The sequence below is a fragment of the Scardinius erythrophthalmus genome (genome assembly GCF_964197995.2).
Source record: "Scardinius erythrophthalmus genome assembly, chromosome: 6".
Taxonomy (NCBI): domain Eukaryota; kingdom Metazoa; phylum Chordata; class Actinopteri; order Cypriniformes; family Leuciscidae; genus Scardinius; species Scardinius erythrophthalmus.
The window spans coordinates 44631968-44647285 of NC_138226.1; the positions used below are offsets into that span (position 1 = coordinate 44631968).

General features: G+C 42.8%; 1 protein-coding gene across 1 annotated transcript; it reads right to left on the minus strand.

The window, feature by feature from the left end:
• Nucleotides 1-233: 233 nt before the first annotated feature.
• LOC308691861 (uncharacterized protein) lies at nucleotides 234-13270 on the minus strand (the record flags this gene model as incomplete). The annotated part of the gene is made up of 13 exons (XM_081367424.1): nucleotides 12671-13270; nucleotides 12296-12391; nucleotides 11975-12208; nucleotides 7820-7979; nucleotides 7259-7581; nucleotides 6670-7160; nucleotides 6441-6567; nucleotides 5929-6119; nucleotides 5812-5846; nucleotides 5030-5110; nucleotides 1162-1209; nucleotides 541-922; nucleotides 234-390 (listed from the first exon to the last, which is right to left on the minus strand). The coding sequence occupies exons 1-13, from the start codon at nucleotides 13184-13186 to the stop codon at nucleotides 234-236; spliced, it is 2841 nt and encodes a 946-aa protein (XP_081223550.1). The 5' UTR covers nucleotides 13187-13270.
• Between the last annotated feature and the right edge of the window lie 2048 nt (nucleotides 13271-15318).

Sequence of the window (15318 nt, forward strand, 5' to 3'; positions counted from 1 at the left end):
CATATACACAAGGCACACATAAGAGATAATAAGAAAAAACAAAATTGTTATGAATTTAGCGGGGAATATTATATCATCTTCAAGCTCAGCACTTATTAACCATAATCTGAACATGTTATTAATGTAATAAAGAGAGATTTAGAGACTCTATAACATCTCTGTGTTTATGATTTGCATAATGATGCAGTTCAAAGCATTATGGGTAGAATCTCTGTACAATCTATCCTGATTCATCAACACAGTTTCACTAATGATCGGACACCAACCCCAAACCCAGGATAGAGCGGTTGAGTGAATGTGGTCTGGACTGTGTGGATGAGGCTCATCATGTCAGAGGCGCTGTAGAAGGACAGAGTTCCTGCACTGTGATCCACATACACTCCTATTCTACTGTGATCCACACACACTCCTGTTCTACAGTGATCCACACACACTCCTGTTCTACTGTGATCCACACACACCCCTGTTCTACTGTGATCCACACACACTCCTGTTCTACTGTGATCCACACACACTCCTGTTCTACTGTGATCCACACACACTCCTGTTCTACTGCTGATGGGCTTCACAGGGAGTTTAGTCTCTATGTTATTGTGTCTGAATGAGTAACTGGAGGAATAGCAGATCAAACTCCAGGACTGATCATTACGTCCAAACACACACTCATTACCCTCTCCCTTCCTGCTGAGGCTCTTATATGACACTGATACACACACACCATATTCTCCACTCCACTCAATCTCCCAGTAACAGCGTCCACACACACTCTCTCTACACAACACCTGACGATACACATCAAATCTGTCTGGATGATCAGGATACGACTGAATCTTTGAGAAAGTGCCAGTAATCACTCTGTTCCTCTCAGACAGACGGATGCGTTTATTCACTGTGTTCAGATCCAGATTGAGCTGATGGGAATCTGATGGAGATAAAACACATCAGAATCAGGAATTATGAATCTGTCTGATCTTTTCATGTATCTGAACTCTTCATGTTCAATATATCATCAGTGTCTCAGTGCAGTTTACCAGATATCCTGAGCAAATCATCATTTACATGATCAACTCTAAAACTCTTCTGTCATGTTTTCTTTCACTTCTCCAGGAAGAACATGAACACACTCAGTGAGTTTTTCTGCTTGTTTTCTCAGTGACTTACATTGTAGGAAGTCGTTCCTGGTCCTGGGAACAATGTTGGAGAAAGTGACTGTGGAAATCAACAGACATGAAGATTTTATTTTCAATTTTTATTAATGACCTCCCTCAAATGTGCTCTGATAGTCAGATTCTCCTGTATGCTGATGATACAGTTATTTATTCTTCAAAACGTGACATTAACTTGATTCAATCCTCACTGCAATTTGATTTCAATACTATTCAAAAGAGGTTTTCAGAAAACGGACTTATATTGAATAAAAGTAAATCGTATAGTATGTTATTCCCCACTTGGTCTGCCCGACATAACCAGGGCAATAGTTTATCAATTAAATTCTCAGATGGTACACTTATGGAGAATGTTGAGAAATTTAAATATTTGGGCCTTTGGCTTGATTCCAGCCTCTCCTTCAGGTCTCATATTGAATCTATAGTGAGAAGAGTAAACTATAATTTAAAACTATTATATCATTCAATTAATTGTTTCTCACTACCGATTAGATTAAGACTTGTAACTCAGCTATTATTTCCCATTATTGATTATGCTGATTTTGTCTATATGAGTACAACAGAATCATGCCTGAAACCCTTAAATGTTGTTTATAACAGTCTCTGTCGATTTGTGTTGAGATGTCCGTTCCTAACCCATCACTGTTATATGTATCAACAATTGAATCTTTTATCACCTAAGGCCAGACGACAGTTACATTGGTTTCAGTTTGTTTATAAATGTATCTTTTTTAATTATCCTCTTTATTTGAAGCAATATTTAGTCCCATATAGATCAACTTATGGCCTGAGACACCTTGATCATCTATTTTTTTCTGTCCCAAATATTTCAAAAGAAGTTGGAAGACGTGCCTTTAAATTCAAAGCTCCCTCTGATTGGAACAGCTTACCTTGTTCCTTAAGGTCCATCTCTTCCTTTTCACTCTTTAAGTCAGCCCTGTTAACTCATTTACAATCCTGTTAACAATGCAAATGTTTTTCTATATTTCTTTTTTTTTTCCTTTTTTCTTTTTTTTTCTTCCAAATAAGGCTCTCTCCTGTAATATCCTGAAAGTATTTTATATTGTTTATATGAATATGTTTTGGATAGAGGAGGGACTGGTTGGTTGAATGTGCCGAAGAGCTTTATGTGTGAGTTTGTAATTGTGTGTAATTGTTTGATGTTATTTTGAGGACCCCCTCGAAAATGAGATGTTCCATCTCAAGGGGTTATCCTTAATAAAAATGAAATGAAAATGAAATGAAATGAAGAGTGTGATTATCATGTCAAGAGAAAATGATCCCTGCATCCGTTCCTAAGACATTTCTAATATGATCTTCTGCATGATCTGAGTGTTACGTCAGAAACGAGGATACAATATGCAAGTGCAAAAAACTCTTTATTGATAGGCAAATAATGATGATGATGATGATGATGATGAAATCCGGGTGATGCAGGCTGTGGCGCAGGGACTTTGATGGTCAGACACGGAGAGATGGATGAAGTGCAGTGCGCTCTGATGAGTGAAGACGTGATCCAGACATGAAACGTAATCCAACAAGACGTGAAACAGGAACACAGGAACTCCAGACGGGACACGAGGCACAGGAACAGGATCAGACAACACAGAGACTTCATGCAACGATCTGACAAGGAGATGAGAAAGCGGTGAGCATATATAGGAGATGAGATGAGTGGCAGCTGGTGATGATGAGTGATTGCAGCTGGCTACTGATCAACAGTAACGATCCGGACACACCCACTCACACACTCACACACATGTAAACAACAAGGCACGAGACTAGAGAGAGACATTGGATCTATGAACCGTGACAGTACCCCTCCCCCTAGGAACGCCTCCTGGCGTTCCCAGGTCCCCTTACCTGTCGATTGTAATCATCGATAAGGGAGTGATCCAGAATGTCTCTAGCAGGTACCCAACTTCTCTCCTCTGGACCGTAACCTTCCCAGTCCACCAAGTACTGGAATCCGCGTCCCCTCCGCCTTGAGTCCAGCACACGATTGACCGAATAAGTGGGTTCCCCATCTACGAGTCGCGGCGGGGGAGGAACCGGGATTGGCGGATTAATACGAGAATGAAATACGGGTTTAATTTTGGATACATGAAAGACGGGGTGAATCCTCCTGTACGCTGGAGGTAGGTTGAGGCGGACTGCCACCGGACTAATGATCTTGGTGACAGTAAACGGGCCAATGAATTTGGGAGCAAGTTTATTAGACACGGAACGCAGAGGAATGTTCTTGGTAGAAAGCCACACTTTTTGACCAGCGACGTATACGGGAGGCCTAGACCGGTGGCGATCGGCTTTGGCCTTGGTGCGCAACCCCACCTGGAGTAGAGTCTCACGGGCTCTAGTCCACGTGCGGTGACACCTCTGGACGAAGGCGTGAGCGGAGGGGACCGCGACTTCGGATTCCAGACTAGGAAAAATTGGTGGCTGGTACCCTACACTACACTCAAACGGAGATAGGCCCGTAGATGACACTGGCAACGTGTTGTGGGCGTACTCCACCATAGAAAGTTGTTGACTCCACGAGGAAGGATTCTTGGAGACTAAACATCGTAACGTTCTTTCCAAATCCTGGTTGGCTCTCTCAGTTTGGCCATTGCTCTGGGGGTGGAACCCTGAGGACAAACTGACAGTCGCCCCCAGAAGCTTACAAAATTCTCGCCAAAATTTGGACACAAACTGGGGTCCCCTGTCAGAAACCACGTCTATCGGGAGGCCATGTAACCGAAAGACATGGTCAACGACAATCACCGCTGTCTCCTTGGCTGAGGGTAATTTGGGCAAGGGAATGAAATGGGCCGCCTTCGAGAACCGGTCCACCACGGTCAAAACTACCGTGTGACCCTGAGAGGGTGGGAGGGCGGTAACAAAATCTAGAGCGATATGGGACCAGGGTCTCGAAGGAACCGGCAGCGGTTGGAGTAACCCATCTGGGGGTCGATTGGAAGTCTTACCAGTGGCACAAACTGAGCAAGCCAAAACAAAATTGTGAATGTCACGAGCCATGAGAGGCCACCAGAATCGTTGCTTGACTAAAAATCTAGTGCGACTGACTCCTGGATGACAAGCCACATTGGAAGAATGCCCCCACTGAATGACGCTGGACCTCAGACCCTCAGGCACAAATAAACGATTCGGTGGGCAACCGACCGGGGGCGTTACCCCTTCTAAGGCCTTCTTGACCTTCGATTCGACCTCCCATACGAGTGTGGAGATGAATAGAGTCTCCGGTAAAATGCACTCGGGAGTAGACGGGCGTTCGGAACGATCAAAAATGCGCGATAAAGAATCGGGTTTGATGTTTTTAGAACCCGGGCGGTACGAGAGAGTAAAATCAAAACGACCGAAAAAAAGTGCCCACCGAGCCTGCCTGGAGTTCAATCTTTTAGCAGTCCGAATGTATTCTAAGTTCTTGTGATCAGTCCAAACGATAAAAGGTACCCCCGACCCTTCTAACCAGTGCCGCCACTCTTCCAATGCTAACTTGACTGCCAACAACTCTCTGTTCCCAATGTCATAATTGCGTTCGGCAGGAGATAGACGATGAGACAAAAACGCGCAAGGATGCATCTTGTCGTCTGAAAGAGAGCGCTGGGATAACACTGCTCCTACCCCCACCTCTGACGCATCGACCTCCACCACGAACTGACGTGATGGATCAGGGGTTGTCAGAATAGGGGCTGAAACGAAGCAACCCTTCAGTTTGGCAAACGCAGCCTCGGCTGCGTCTGACCACCTGAACGTCGTTCTGGGGGAGGTCAAGGTGGTCAGAGGTGCGGCTAGTTGGCTGAAGTTGCGAATAAAACGCCGGTAGAAATTGGCGAACCCCAGAAATCTCAGTAGGGCCTTACGAGACTCTGGACTTGGCCACTCTACCACAGCCTTGATCTTCTCAGGATCCATGCGCATTCCCTCAACCGACACGATGTACCCTAGGAATGGAACAGACTGTGCATGAAAATCGCATTTCTCCGCCTTGACAAAAAGCCCATTCTCTAGCAACCTCTGAAGCACTCGTCGGACGTGCTGCACGTGTTCCTGGAGAGAAGAAGAAAAAATCAGTATGTCGTCCAGGTAGACATAAATGAACTGATCTATCATATCTCGCAGCACGTCATTGACGAGTGCCTGGAAGACCGCTGGACTGTTGGAAAGCCCGAAAGGCATAACCAAGTATTCAAAGTGTCCCCTGGGGGTGTTAAACGCGGTCTTCCACTCATCCCCCTCCCTGATGCGGACCAAATGATAAGCATTACGTAAATCCAATTTTGTGAAGATGGACGCTCCCTGCAACCTCTCGAAGGCTGAAGACATCAACGGCAAAGGATAAGTATTCTTTACCGTGATGTTGTTCAACCCCCGGTAGTCAATACAAGGTCGCAGAGACCCGTCCTTCTTCCCCACAAAAAAGAACCCCGCCCCCGCTGGAGAAGAGGAAGGGCGGATGAACCCCGTTGCTAGAGAATCAGAAATATATTTCTCCATAGCCTCCCTCTCTGGTGTCGAGAGTGAATATAACTTGCCCTTGGGCGGAGCTGTACCTGGTAATAAGTCTATGGCACAGTCATAGGGACGATGCGGAGGGAGAGAAGCAGCCCGAGACTTACTGAACACCTCCTTCAGGTCCAGGTACTCCGCGGGCACGTTAGACAGATCCACTGCCTCCTCCTGCAACACAGGGACAGAAACAGACGGACAGGCAGACACTAGACAAGACTTATGACACTGATCACTCCACGAAGACACAGACTTGAGCTGCCAGTCCACTTTAGGGTTGTGACGGGTGAGCCAAGGGTGACCAAGGACAATGGGTGCAAGGGGAGTGTCCAGGATGTAGAAAGAGATGATCTCGGTGTGGTTGCCTGATGTGATGAGGGTGATGTCTTCTGTGGCAAAAGTGATGGTGGGAAGTTCTTGTCCATTAAGTGCGTGTACAGCAATCTTATGTGTGAGGGGTTTGAGGGAAATCTTGAATTGACGTGCGAATGAGTGATCCATGAAATTACCCTCTGCCCCGGAATCCAAGAGTGCTTGACAGTCGTGAGTGAGTGTTGACCATCTCAGTCTTACCGGAAGGAGGGTAGATGTTGATGAGGTCTTCTCGGCGGAGATCCCACCCGATAGTAGCCTCATACTTACTATCGGGCTTGGCCCTTTTACCGGACAGTTGTAAGCATAGTGTCCGGTTCCTCCACAGTATAGGCAAAGGCCCTGGGACCTCCGCCTTTCCCTCTCCTCCCGGGAAAGCCGAGCTCGACCCACCTGCATGGGCTCGTGATCGTCGACGGGGCTGACCGCGTCCCCGCCTCCAAATCGTGGACCCTCGGCACCTGCCAGAGGGCGTCTACTCGTGGCGTGACCTCCAACTCGGGATAGTCGAGCGTCAACTCTGAGGGCTAAAGCGATGAGTTCATTAAGAGATTGAGGCAGGTCCAAAGCGTAGATCTCTCTCTGGACGCGGTCAGCCAGCCCATGCAGGAACATGTCCCACTGCGCCTCCTCGTTCCATTTGCTCTCCGCTGCCAGGGTCCGGAAATCGATCGAAAAGTCTGACACTGATCTCTCTCCTTGACGTAAATCAGCCAGCATTCTTGCAGCTTCTCTTCCACCGGCCGCCCGGTCGAAAACTCTTTTCATCTCAGCGGAGAGCTCCTGGAACGAGGCGCAGCACGGATCTTCATTCTCCCACACCGCCGTTCCCCATAAGGCCGCTTTCCCAGTCAGGAGGATGAGTACAAAGGCGACCTTGGATCGCTCGGTCTGGAAAGTCTTGGGTTGGAGAGAAAAAAGCATTGAACACCGGGTTAGAAAAGCTCTGCAAAATTTTGGATCACCTGAATAGGGCTCTGGGGCTGGTAGGCGTGGCTCCGACTGGGATGGGCTGTCCGATGGTGTGGGAGGAACGGCCGGTGTGGGCGGCGCAGTGGGAACTCGTAGCTGTTGGATCTGCCGGGTGAGCTCGGACACCTGCGCCACTAACACCTGAACAGCGCGACCAGTATCGTTTAAATTCTGCTCTTGCATGTCCAAACGAGCCATATTGTTACTCAAACAGTCCTCCATGGTCGGCGCTGATGTACTTGCTGTATCCATTCTTGGTCAGATCGTTCTGTTACGTCAGAAACGAGGATACAATATGCAAGTGCAAAAAACTCTTTATTGATAGGCAAATAATGATGATGATGATGATGATGATGAAATCCGGGTGATGCAGGCTGTGGCGCAGGGACTTTGATGGTCAGACACGGAGAGATGGATGAAGTGCAGTGCGCTCTGATGAGTGAAGACGTGATCCAGACATGAAACGTAATCCAACAAGACGTGAAACAGGAACACAGGAACTCCAGACGGGACACGAGGCACAGGAACAGGATCAGACAACACAGAGACTTCATGCAACGATCTGACAAGGAGATGAGAAAGCGGTGAGCATATATAGGAGATGAGATGAGTGGCAGCTGGTGATGATGAGTGATTGCAGCTGGCTACTGATCAACAGTAACGATCCGGACACACCCACTCACACACTCACACACATGTAAACAACAAGGCACGAGACTAGAGAGAGACATTGGATCTATGAACCGTGACACTGAGATGATGGAGGATCATTCCTGAGAGCAGAATCTCCAGGACTTTACCTCTGTCAGAGATCTTCTTCAGCTCCTCTTTGCAGAAATCCTCCAGTTTGTCTCTCAGCTGATGGGCAGATTCTCTCACGCCATCAAAAGAGGAGAGAGAACTGAAGGGATTGTCATTTACATCTGTAGATTCAGGAGGAGCTGAGAGAGACTGGAAACTCTAGAGAAAACAGAAATGAAAGCTCATCACCTCCACACTTCATCAATAACCTGCTCTACTGTCAGATTTGTGCGGCTCTTGTTGATCTTTAGTAACTCTCCTCAATCCAGCACTTTCACAGCATCAGCTTCATTCTTCTCATATTCATTATGTGACATTAGAGACACAAGTTCTAGCGTTTGCCATTTACACTATATGTGAACTTCCTAGGAAATCAATTTAAGCTTGAGAAATACATACTTTTATTAGAAATACTGCGATCATAAATCCAAATTTAGTGTGTTTTGAAATTATATGTAAAAAAAAAATGAATGACAGCAGCAGTAACAAAACAACAACAACAACAACAACAACAAAACACAATTGTCTAGGAAACATGAAAGTTATTCATTTCACATGTGGAAATAAAATCGAGAGGTATTTTAAATAATCATATCATTATCCTGATGAAATGCATCAATCTCCATGTTTGCTGTATTATATTGTGTAAATTGGACTCTAAAAAAGTTTAATACACTGGGAATGTCATTAAAATCTTTGTTTTATTCACAGAATTAAAGGGCAAAGTTTGCTAAATTCATATTTGTGTGATGAAAAAGCCTTAATATGTGATATTTTTGTCTTTGTTAATTTAATTTACTCTGAAATGTGAAGTACTAAACAATAATTTAATATATGCTTATTATATTAACTTTTAATATTATAATTTAACTTTTAATAAAGCACTTTACAGGGATATTTCACCACTGGATGAATGTGTATTTAAATAGAAAATAAAAGCACTTTAAGTTTTATTGAAATAACAATAGGCTACTGTTGCATTATTGTGCATAAGTGAAGAGACGATACAGTTGTATTAAAGGAAATAATATAACATTTCTCATTTTATTCTATTCGTTGTCCATTTATGTTTCGTTGAACACATCGTGTGTCTAGAGATTGGCTTTATCTAAAAGCACACTGAATTAATTCTGACATGGAGTGAATACAGAGCGAGGTTTTTTATTAGTGATCGGGCAGCGAGTGATGAGGAGAGAGAAATGATCCACTAGAAATCTCTATAGAAAATAAACTGGACAATCAATTTACTATAAATGAGTTTAGATTTGGATACTGTGCACTGGAACCTGTCAAACTTTCATTGCTAACAAACTACGCTGAACCACCGAACGCTAATGTTGTCCTACAACCAATATGAGAACAGAAAAAAAGAATGAATGTACATCAGTTGGGAATCATTTCAATGTTAAGAAACAACTTATATAATTTGTAAAAAATAAAAAATAATAATCATATCAATGCTTAAAAACGTTGCTATTTAGGTTTTCAGTGTGTAAGTTTTGGGAAGGGGCAAAATGTTGAGAAACGGCCCTGGGGCCTCATTTATAAACGTTGCGTACGCACAAAAGAAGGCGTACGCAGCTCTCTACGTAATAATTGGTATTTATAAAAAGCAAACTTGACGGGGAAATGTGCGGTCCTTCTCGCACACTCTGACCCAGGCGTACACACAAAAACGGGTGAAATGAGAAATGGCGACACCGTCGGCAGATGAAGAAACACGTGAAAGTGTGTGAAACTGTAGACCGTTGTGTAAAAGAAATGGCAATACTGCCTCATAAATAACACGAAGACTTCACAAAGCAAGTCTTACAATTAACAGCCACGAACACCCGTTTGATCGATCTGCAGTCTAAAACAAACAAAATCAAACGAAAATTACAGCAGAAATGCAAATTAACACATATTTGCAAAAAGAAAAGTGAAATATGTTCTGCAATAATATTGGCATGTTATGCAATTCATCCTCGTAGCTTGTCAGACGCAATCAAATGGATGGTAATAAAACGCTCCCGTATCCCCTTTCCTCCACCCGTGGCAGACACACACTGGCGATGGAGCACTAGACTCTTTCTTTTTTGTCCGACGACTTTGATGTCCGACCATTTCTTTTTTATTTCGGCCACGGTCCGAGGTTGTGAGGCTGCAGCATTATCGGCGTCTGCAAACTTTTGCCACTCAAGTGCCTTTTTGGCATTAGTAATGCCCACACTGTGCCCTCCAAACAACATTTTACTTCTCTTTTCCACCTCGCCAACGATAATTTCTACTTCACATTGAGTGAAGTTACGTTTCTTGGTTTTCCTCTCTGTGTTTGCCATGATTTCGCAATCGATCACGCCCATAGTTGCCCATAAATAGTCCGTGAAACGCCCAAAAGTTAATATTCATCGTCGATTAACTTTATGGGCAACTATGGGCGTGACATAAAGCCGCAAAAGCTGCGCTATATTTAGAATTGATTGTGATTTATTAAGGGAAAACTGCGTAGGATGTGCGTGCGCACGGTTTTATAAATCCGAATATTTCTGTGCGTACGCACGTCCTATGTTTCATCCGTACGCCACTTCTGACGCAAATCCTACGCAAAGTTTTATAAATGAGGCCCCTGGTCTCATTGTAGACTTGAGTAGATTCACTCAGGAAAAGCAGATCAGAATCTAAGAGCAGATTGAACATTATTTATAACTTTTGAGCAGTTAGTGACACTGAAATCCACAAGGTGTCACAGTGTCTGGTTGGTGTACCCTGGGTGTCCACTAGAGGTCTCTTCCCCTCACCATCACCACCACATCGTGAACTGCATTTCCCATAATCCTTTGTCTGAACTCATCACTGATCATTGCACACAGCTGTTCCCACTCACATTGTTTGTCTCTGTCTTTATACCCTGTCTGTTTCAGTTATTGTCATGGAGTCCTTGTTTGATGTCAAGATTGAACTTCTGAGTTCCATTCCTGTTTTGTTTCTTGTTTTTGGACTTTCTTTGTATGGATTTGGCTGGTTTATTGTTATGGATTACCCCATTAAACTGCACATGGATCTTACCCTTTTTGTGTGCATCCCGTGACACAAGGACTCTTAGGACACGATCCCAAGGTCAGGTTTTGTGTGGTTTCAGTATGTTGAAGCATTGTTAATATACAGATTTCATGATTCGGGTCTTCATGGTCAAATTCATCAACAATTATGAAAATACTGTCAATTCTGTCAAGTTTTAAAATCATCTGATGCAACTTTGATGAATATTATTCAAATTGCTACCATGAAGTTCACTGATTTCACCATTATATAAGAAATCAGAAGGAAAAATGAGGTACAAAAGTACAAATGTGAGTGAAGATGATCAGATGAGAGTCTGACTGATGATTATATAATAACCGAACACACCGATCAACACTTCAGTCAGCGGCTCATTCTGCTCTAATGAAATGTTTCTCTGAGAGTCTCTTGCTCTTGTCCACTATGATCCTGCCCCCCCCCCAGGATATATATATATATATATATATATATATATATATATATATATATATATATATATATATATATATATATATATATATATATATATATATATATATATATATATATATATATATATATATATATATATATATATATATAACTTCTCAGAAATGCTAATGATTTTTACAATGGAAATGAATCAACACTGAACTCACTTAAGCTGGACAATGACACTATTTTCTTCTAGATCTGCTGTATTATCTGCTACTTTTTACCGTCATCAAAAATAATTATCACTTTCATTTCTGCAGTTAGAGCATTGATTTGTAGAGTGGCAGAAGATATTCAATTTCTTAAAGGTCTGATACAAAAAGAATGCCTTGATGATCAAGCTTTTATCTTTTGATCAACTCTGTCATCATTTAACTCCAATACATTATGGACCCTATTTTAAGCTTGTGGTCTAAAGCGCACGGCGCAAGTGCACTTAAAGCATGTCTGAATCCACTTTTCCTAGATTAAGGACGGGTTATTCTCTTAATGAGTAAAAAAAAAAAAGTTTAGTGCAAAAGTAAAGTGCAAGCAAAACATCTACAGGACAAAGTGTTTGTGCGTTGTATAGCCGCATATTAGTAACGCATCTTTAAATAACAAAAATATATTGTCCTGTTCTTCTGGATCTCTGTTACCTGAAGGAAATGTATGTGATCCTGTGTGTGTGAAAGCTGCTCCAGCTCAGCGTCTCTCCTCCTCAGATCATTGATCTCCTGCTCCAGTCGCTCCAGTCGTTCTTCAGCTCGACTCACTGCAGTCTTTTCCTGATCTCTGATCCGCTGTGTCGCCTCAGAGCGGCTTCTCTCAATGGAGCGGATGAGCTCAGTGAAGATCCTCTCACTGTCCTCCACTGCTGTGTGTGCAGAGCGCTGTTAGGACACACACCACAATCACACAGTGAGCTTCAGTGAGTCCTGACTGAGACTTCTCAAACTTCTCTTCTTCTCCAGACTCACCTTATGAGCCTCTACAGCCTCTCTCAGCTGCTGAAGATCTTTCTCTCCCTGCTGGATCCTCTGCTGGAACGACCTCTGCGTCTCCTTCAGCTGCTTCTGCAGCACAAACCAATGACACAGATGGCACTTTATACTGGCACTATATCATCGTGTGAAGAGATTTTTGTAAAAAAGGTTTGTTGATAAATGTTTACGGTGTATTTTCACCATATGTTCTGTGAAGTTAAATGCAAAGCACAAATACGCTCAGCAGTGAAAGTCCACTTACAGCTGCTGTTCACTTCTGTGACGTCTGCAGTGTGAATGATGTTTCCTGATCATATGGTGCCAATACAAATAGTGTCAACATTATTTCATCAGTGTGTAGTTTCATACCTGTTTCTCTGTCCTCTGTGCTGCTGCTGATACAGTGTTGTGTTTTTTATGTTCGTCCATCGTACACAGCACACATATAAACTTCTGGTCAGTGCGACAGAAAACCTCAAGCAGTTTATCATGTGTTTGGCAGATCATCTCCTGCAGTCGTCCAGTGGCATCAGTCACTTTATGTGGCTTACGGGAGAAATATTCCTCATGACGGTCAAAATGAGTTTGACAGTAAGACTCCAGACACACCAGACAGGACTTGACGGCTTTGTGTTTTCTTCCAGTACAGACGTCACACTGCACATCTCCAGCTCCAGCGTAACAGTCAGCAGGAAGTTTAGTCTTCTTCAGTTTCTGTCTGCACTGAGGGCAGCTGTAGACTCTCTTCTGATCCTCCTGATCCCAGCAGCCTGTAATACAGATCTTACAGTAACTGTGTCCACAGGGAATGGCCACTGGATCCTTCAGGAGATCCAGACACACTGGACACAGGAACTCATCCTGAGAAAATCTGGCTTCTGCCATTTTACTGCACGAATACTGAGACACAAACACACAACCGCTCAACTACACAAGTTTCTCTTTCCCGAACTCTTCCTGCTTCCTGGTTCTGTGTTTGAGTGACGTGTGCAAAACAGGTTTATCTATAAACCCTCATAAAGCCTCATTCCTGCTGAGTTCAGATTCTACAACAGTAAATGCAAAAACCTTCACTGTAAACCCTAATGCTCAAAATAATTAACTGGTAATTGGTGAATGTAAAATAAATATTTTCTATATGTATTTAGAACTTTATTTTTCTTCTGAGTTTACAAAACTGACACATTGTAAGTAATCTGAATTCGAGTTTTATGAACTTATTTCTTTGAATTTAGACAAACTTACAGTATATGTAACTAAAAATGGGCTGGGATTTCTACAGTATATCTCAGCATGCTTTGTAATTGCTTAAATTAAGTGTTATATAATGTTTTTTTGTGCAAGATTAATGTTAAGTGGGAGATGTAGTAGTGTTTAATGATTTGCTATGTTAATTTATTAGAGTTTCTGTTATGTGATGGTTTTAGGGGGTTTCTATCATGGTGACGAGTGGAGCATGAGTTTGGTTTGAGAACAGATATGTTCTATATTGTCGTACTCATTCAACAATTGTTATGCTAAACAAAATACAATTCTGCCAGTTCTGCTAACTTAAACTTTGAATTTCTTAACGTAAAATTTTTTATGTAACCAATTACCTCAAGTATAATAGTTCCCTTTCAAGCTGTGTTGAGACTCTGTGGGAACGCCCCTGTGTGATTGTGTCATGAAGCACATATGAAATCAGTCCAATGGTGTGATGAGACATCATAGGCGGGTGACGTCACAGACCAGGAAACTATAGAGCTGGTAAGTCCCGCCCCTTCGTAAAACCCCGCTGGACCTCTAGATTGAAAAATCGTCAATGCAAGTGAATGTGAGAAAATAATTATTTTCTGGTCCCGTTTGAATTGTGCCATGAATGTGAACATATGTTGTCTGTGAATTTTTTATATAATTTCATGTTACGAGTTTGACAGTATATTGTACGATTCTTTGGTTAGCAGTTGTGGAAAAGACATAACGAGAAAGACTACATGTCGCCTATGTGACGTCACCCCATAACACATTTTCCCTCCACTTGTCAAATCACGGTGCTAATGCTGCGATAATCTATGGAGACAGATCGAGATGCCTGTGTGTTTTTGTACCCAAATGTCACCATTCAAACCAAATGGGCTGTTCATTCTTCAGATTCGCGTCTGAAAGCAGTGAAGAGTTGTAGTTCACAAAGTGCTCTCACACAAAGTCTTACGGTATCAAACTTCTACCCGTAAATTGTAGCATTTTTCACACGAAAAATTATATTAAAAATTCAGACAACATATGTTCACATTCATGGCAAAATTCAAACGCGACCAGAAAATAATTATTTTCTCACATTCACTTGCATTGACGATTTGTCAATCTAGAGGTCCAGTGGGGTTTTACGGATGTACTTATTGTAAGTTGATATGAATAAAAGTGTCTGCTAAAGGCTGTAAATTTTCTCAGAATTTAGAATTAAATGCACTGCAGAATGTCAGATGGTTTTTACATGAAACTGTAATGCCAATTGGTGAGCAACAATGGTCTCTCTTGTGGCTGGTTTCTTTTAACAGGTTTGCATATCGCAAGAAAAGGATAACAGCAAGTAATTTTGGTTTGGTCTTGGCAGCAGTCAAGCGGAAGTCTTACCCGCCTTCTTTATTCAAAACCCTGCTTGGCCAGTACAACCTCAAAGAAGGATCTAAAGTAAGTTGTAGTTAAGTGAATATTTAAAATGAAGGCATCTGTGTCTATGAATACACTTATTAAGACTAAGTGGTATTTGTCCCCTCCCCCCAAGGCATGTGATTGGGGAATCCTCCATGAGCCAAGGGCAAAGCAGGAATACACGGAGCGCACTGGTGTTGTTATTCAAGAGAGGGGACCGTTCCTATTTGATAGCGGCCTGCTTGGTGGATCTCCGGATGGGACGGTGTTTGGAAACTGCGTGATTGAAGTCAAGTGTCCGTGTTCAGCCAGTACCAAGACTATCCTGCAGGCAGCAGAGAATAGGGACTTTTTCCTGGAGTTTGATGAAGCAGTTGGATCCC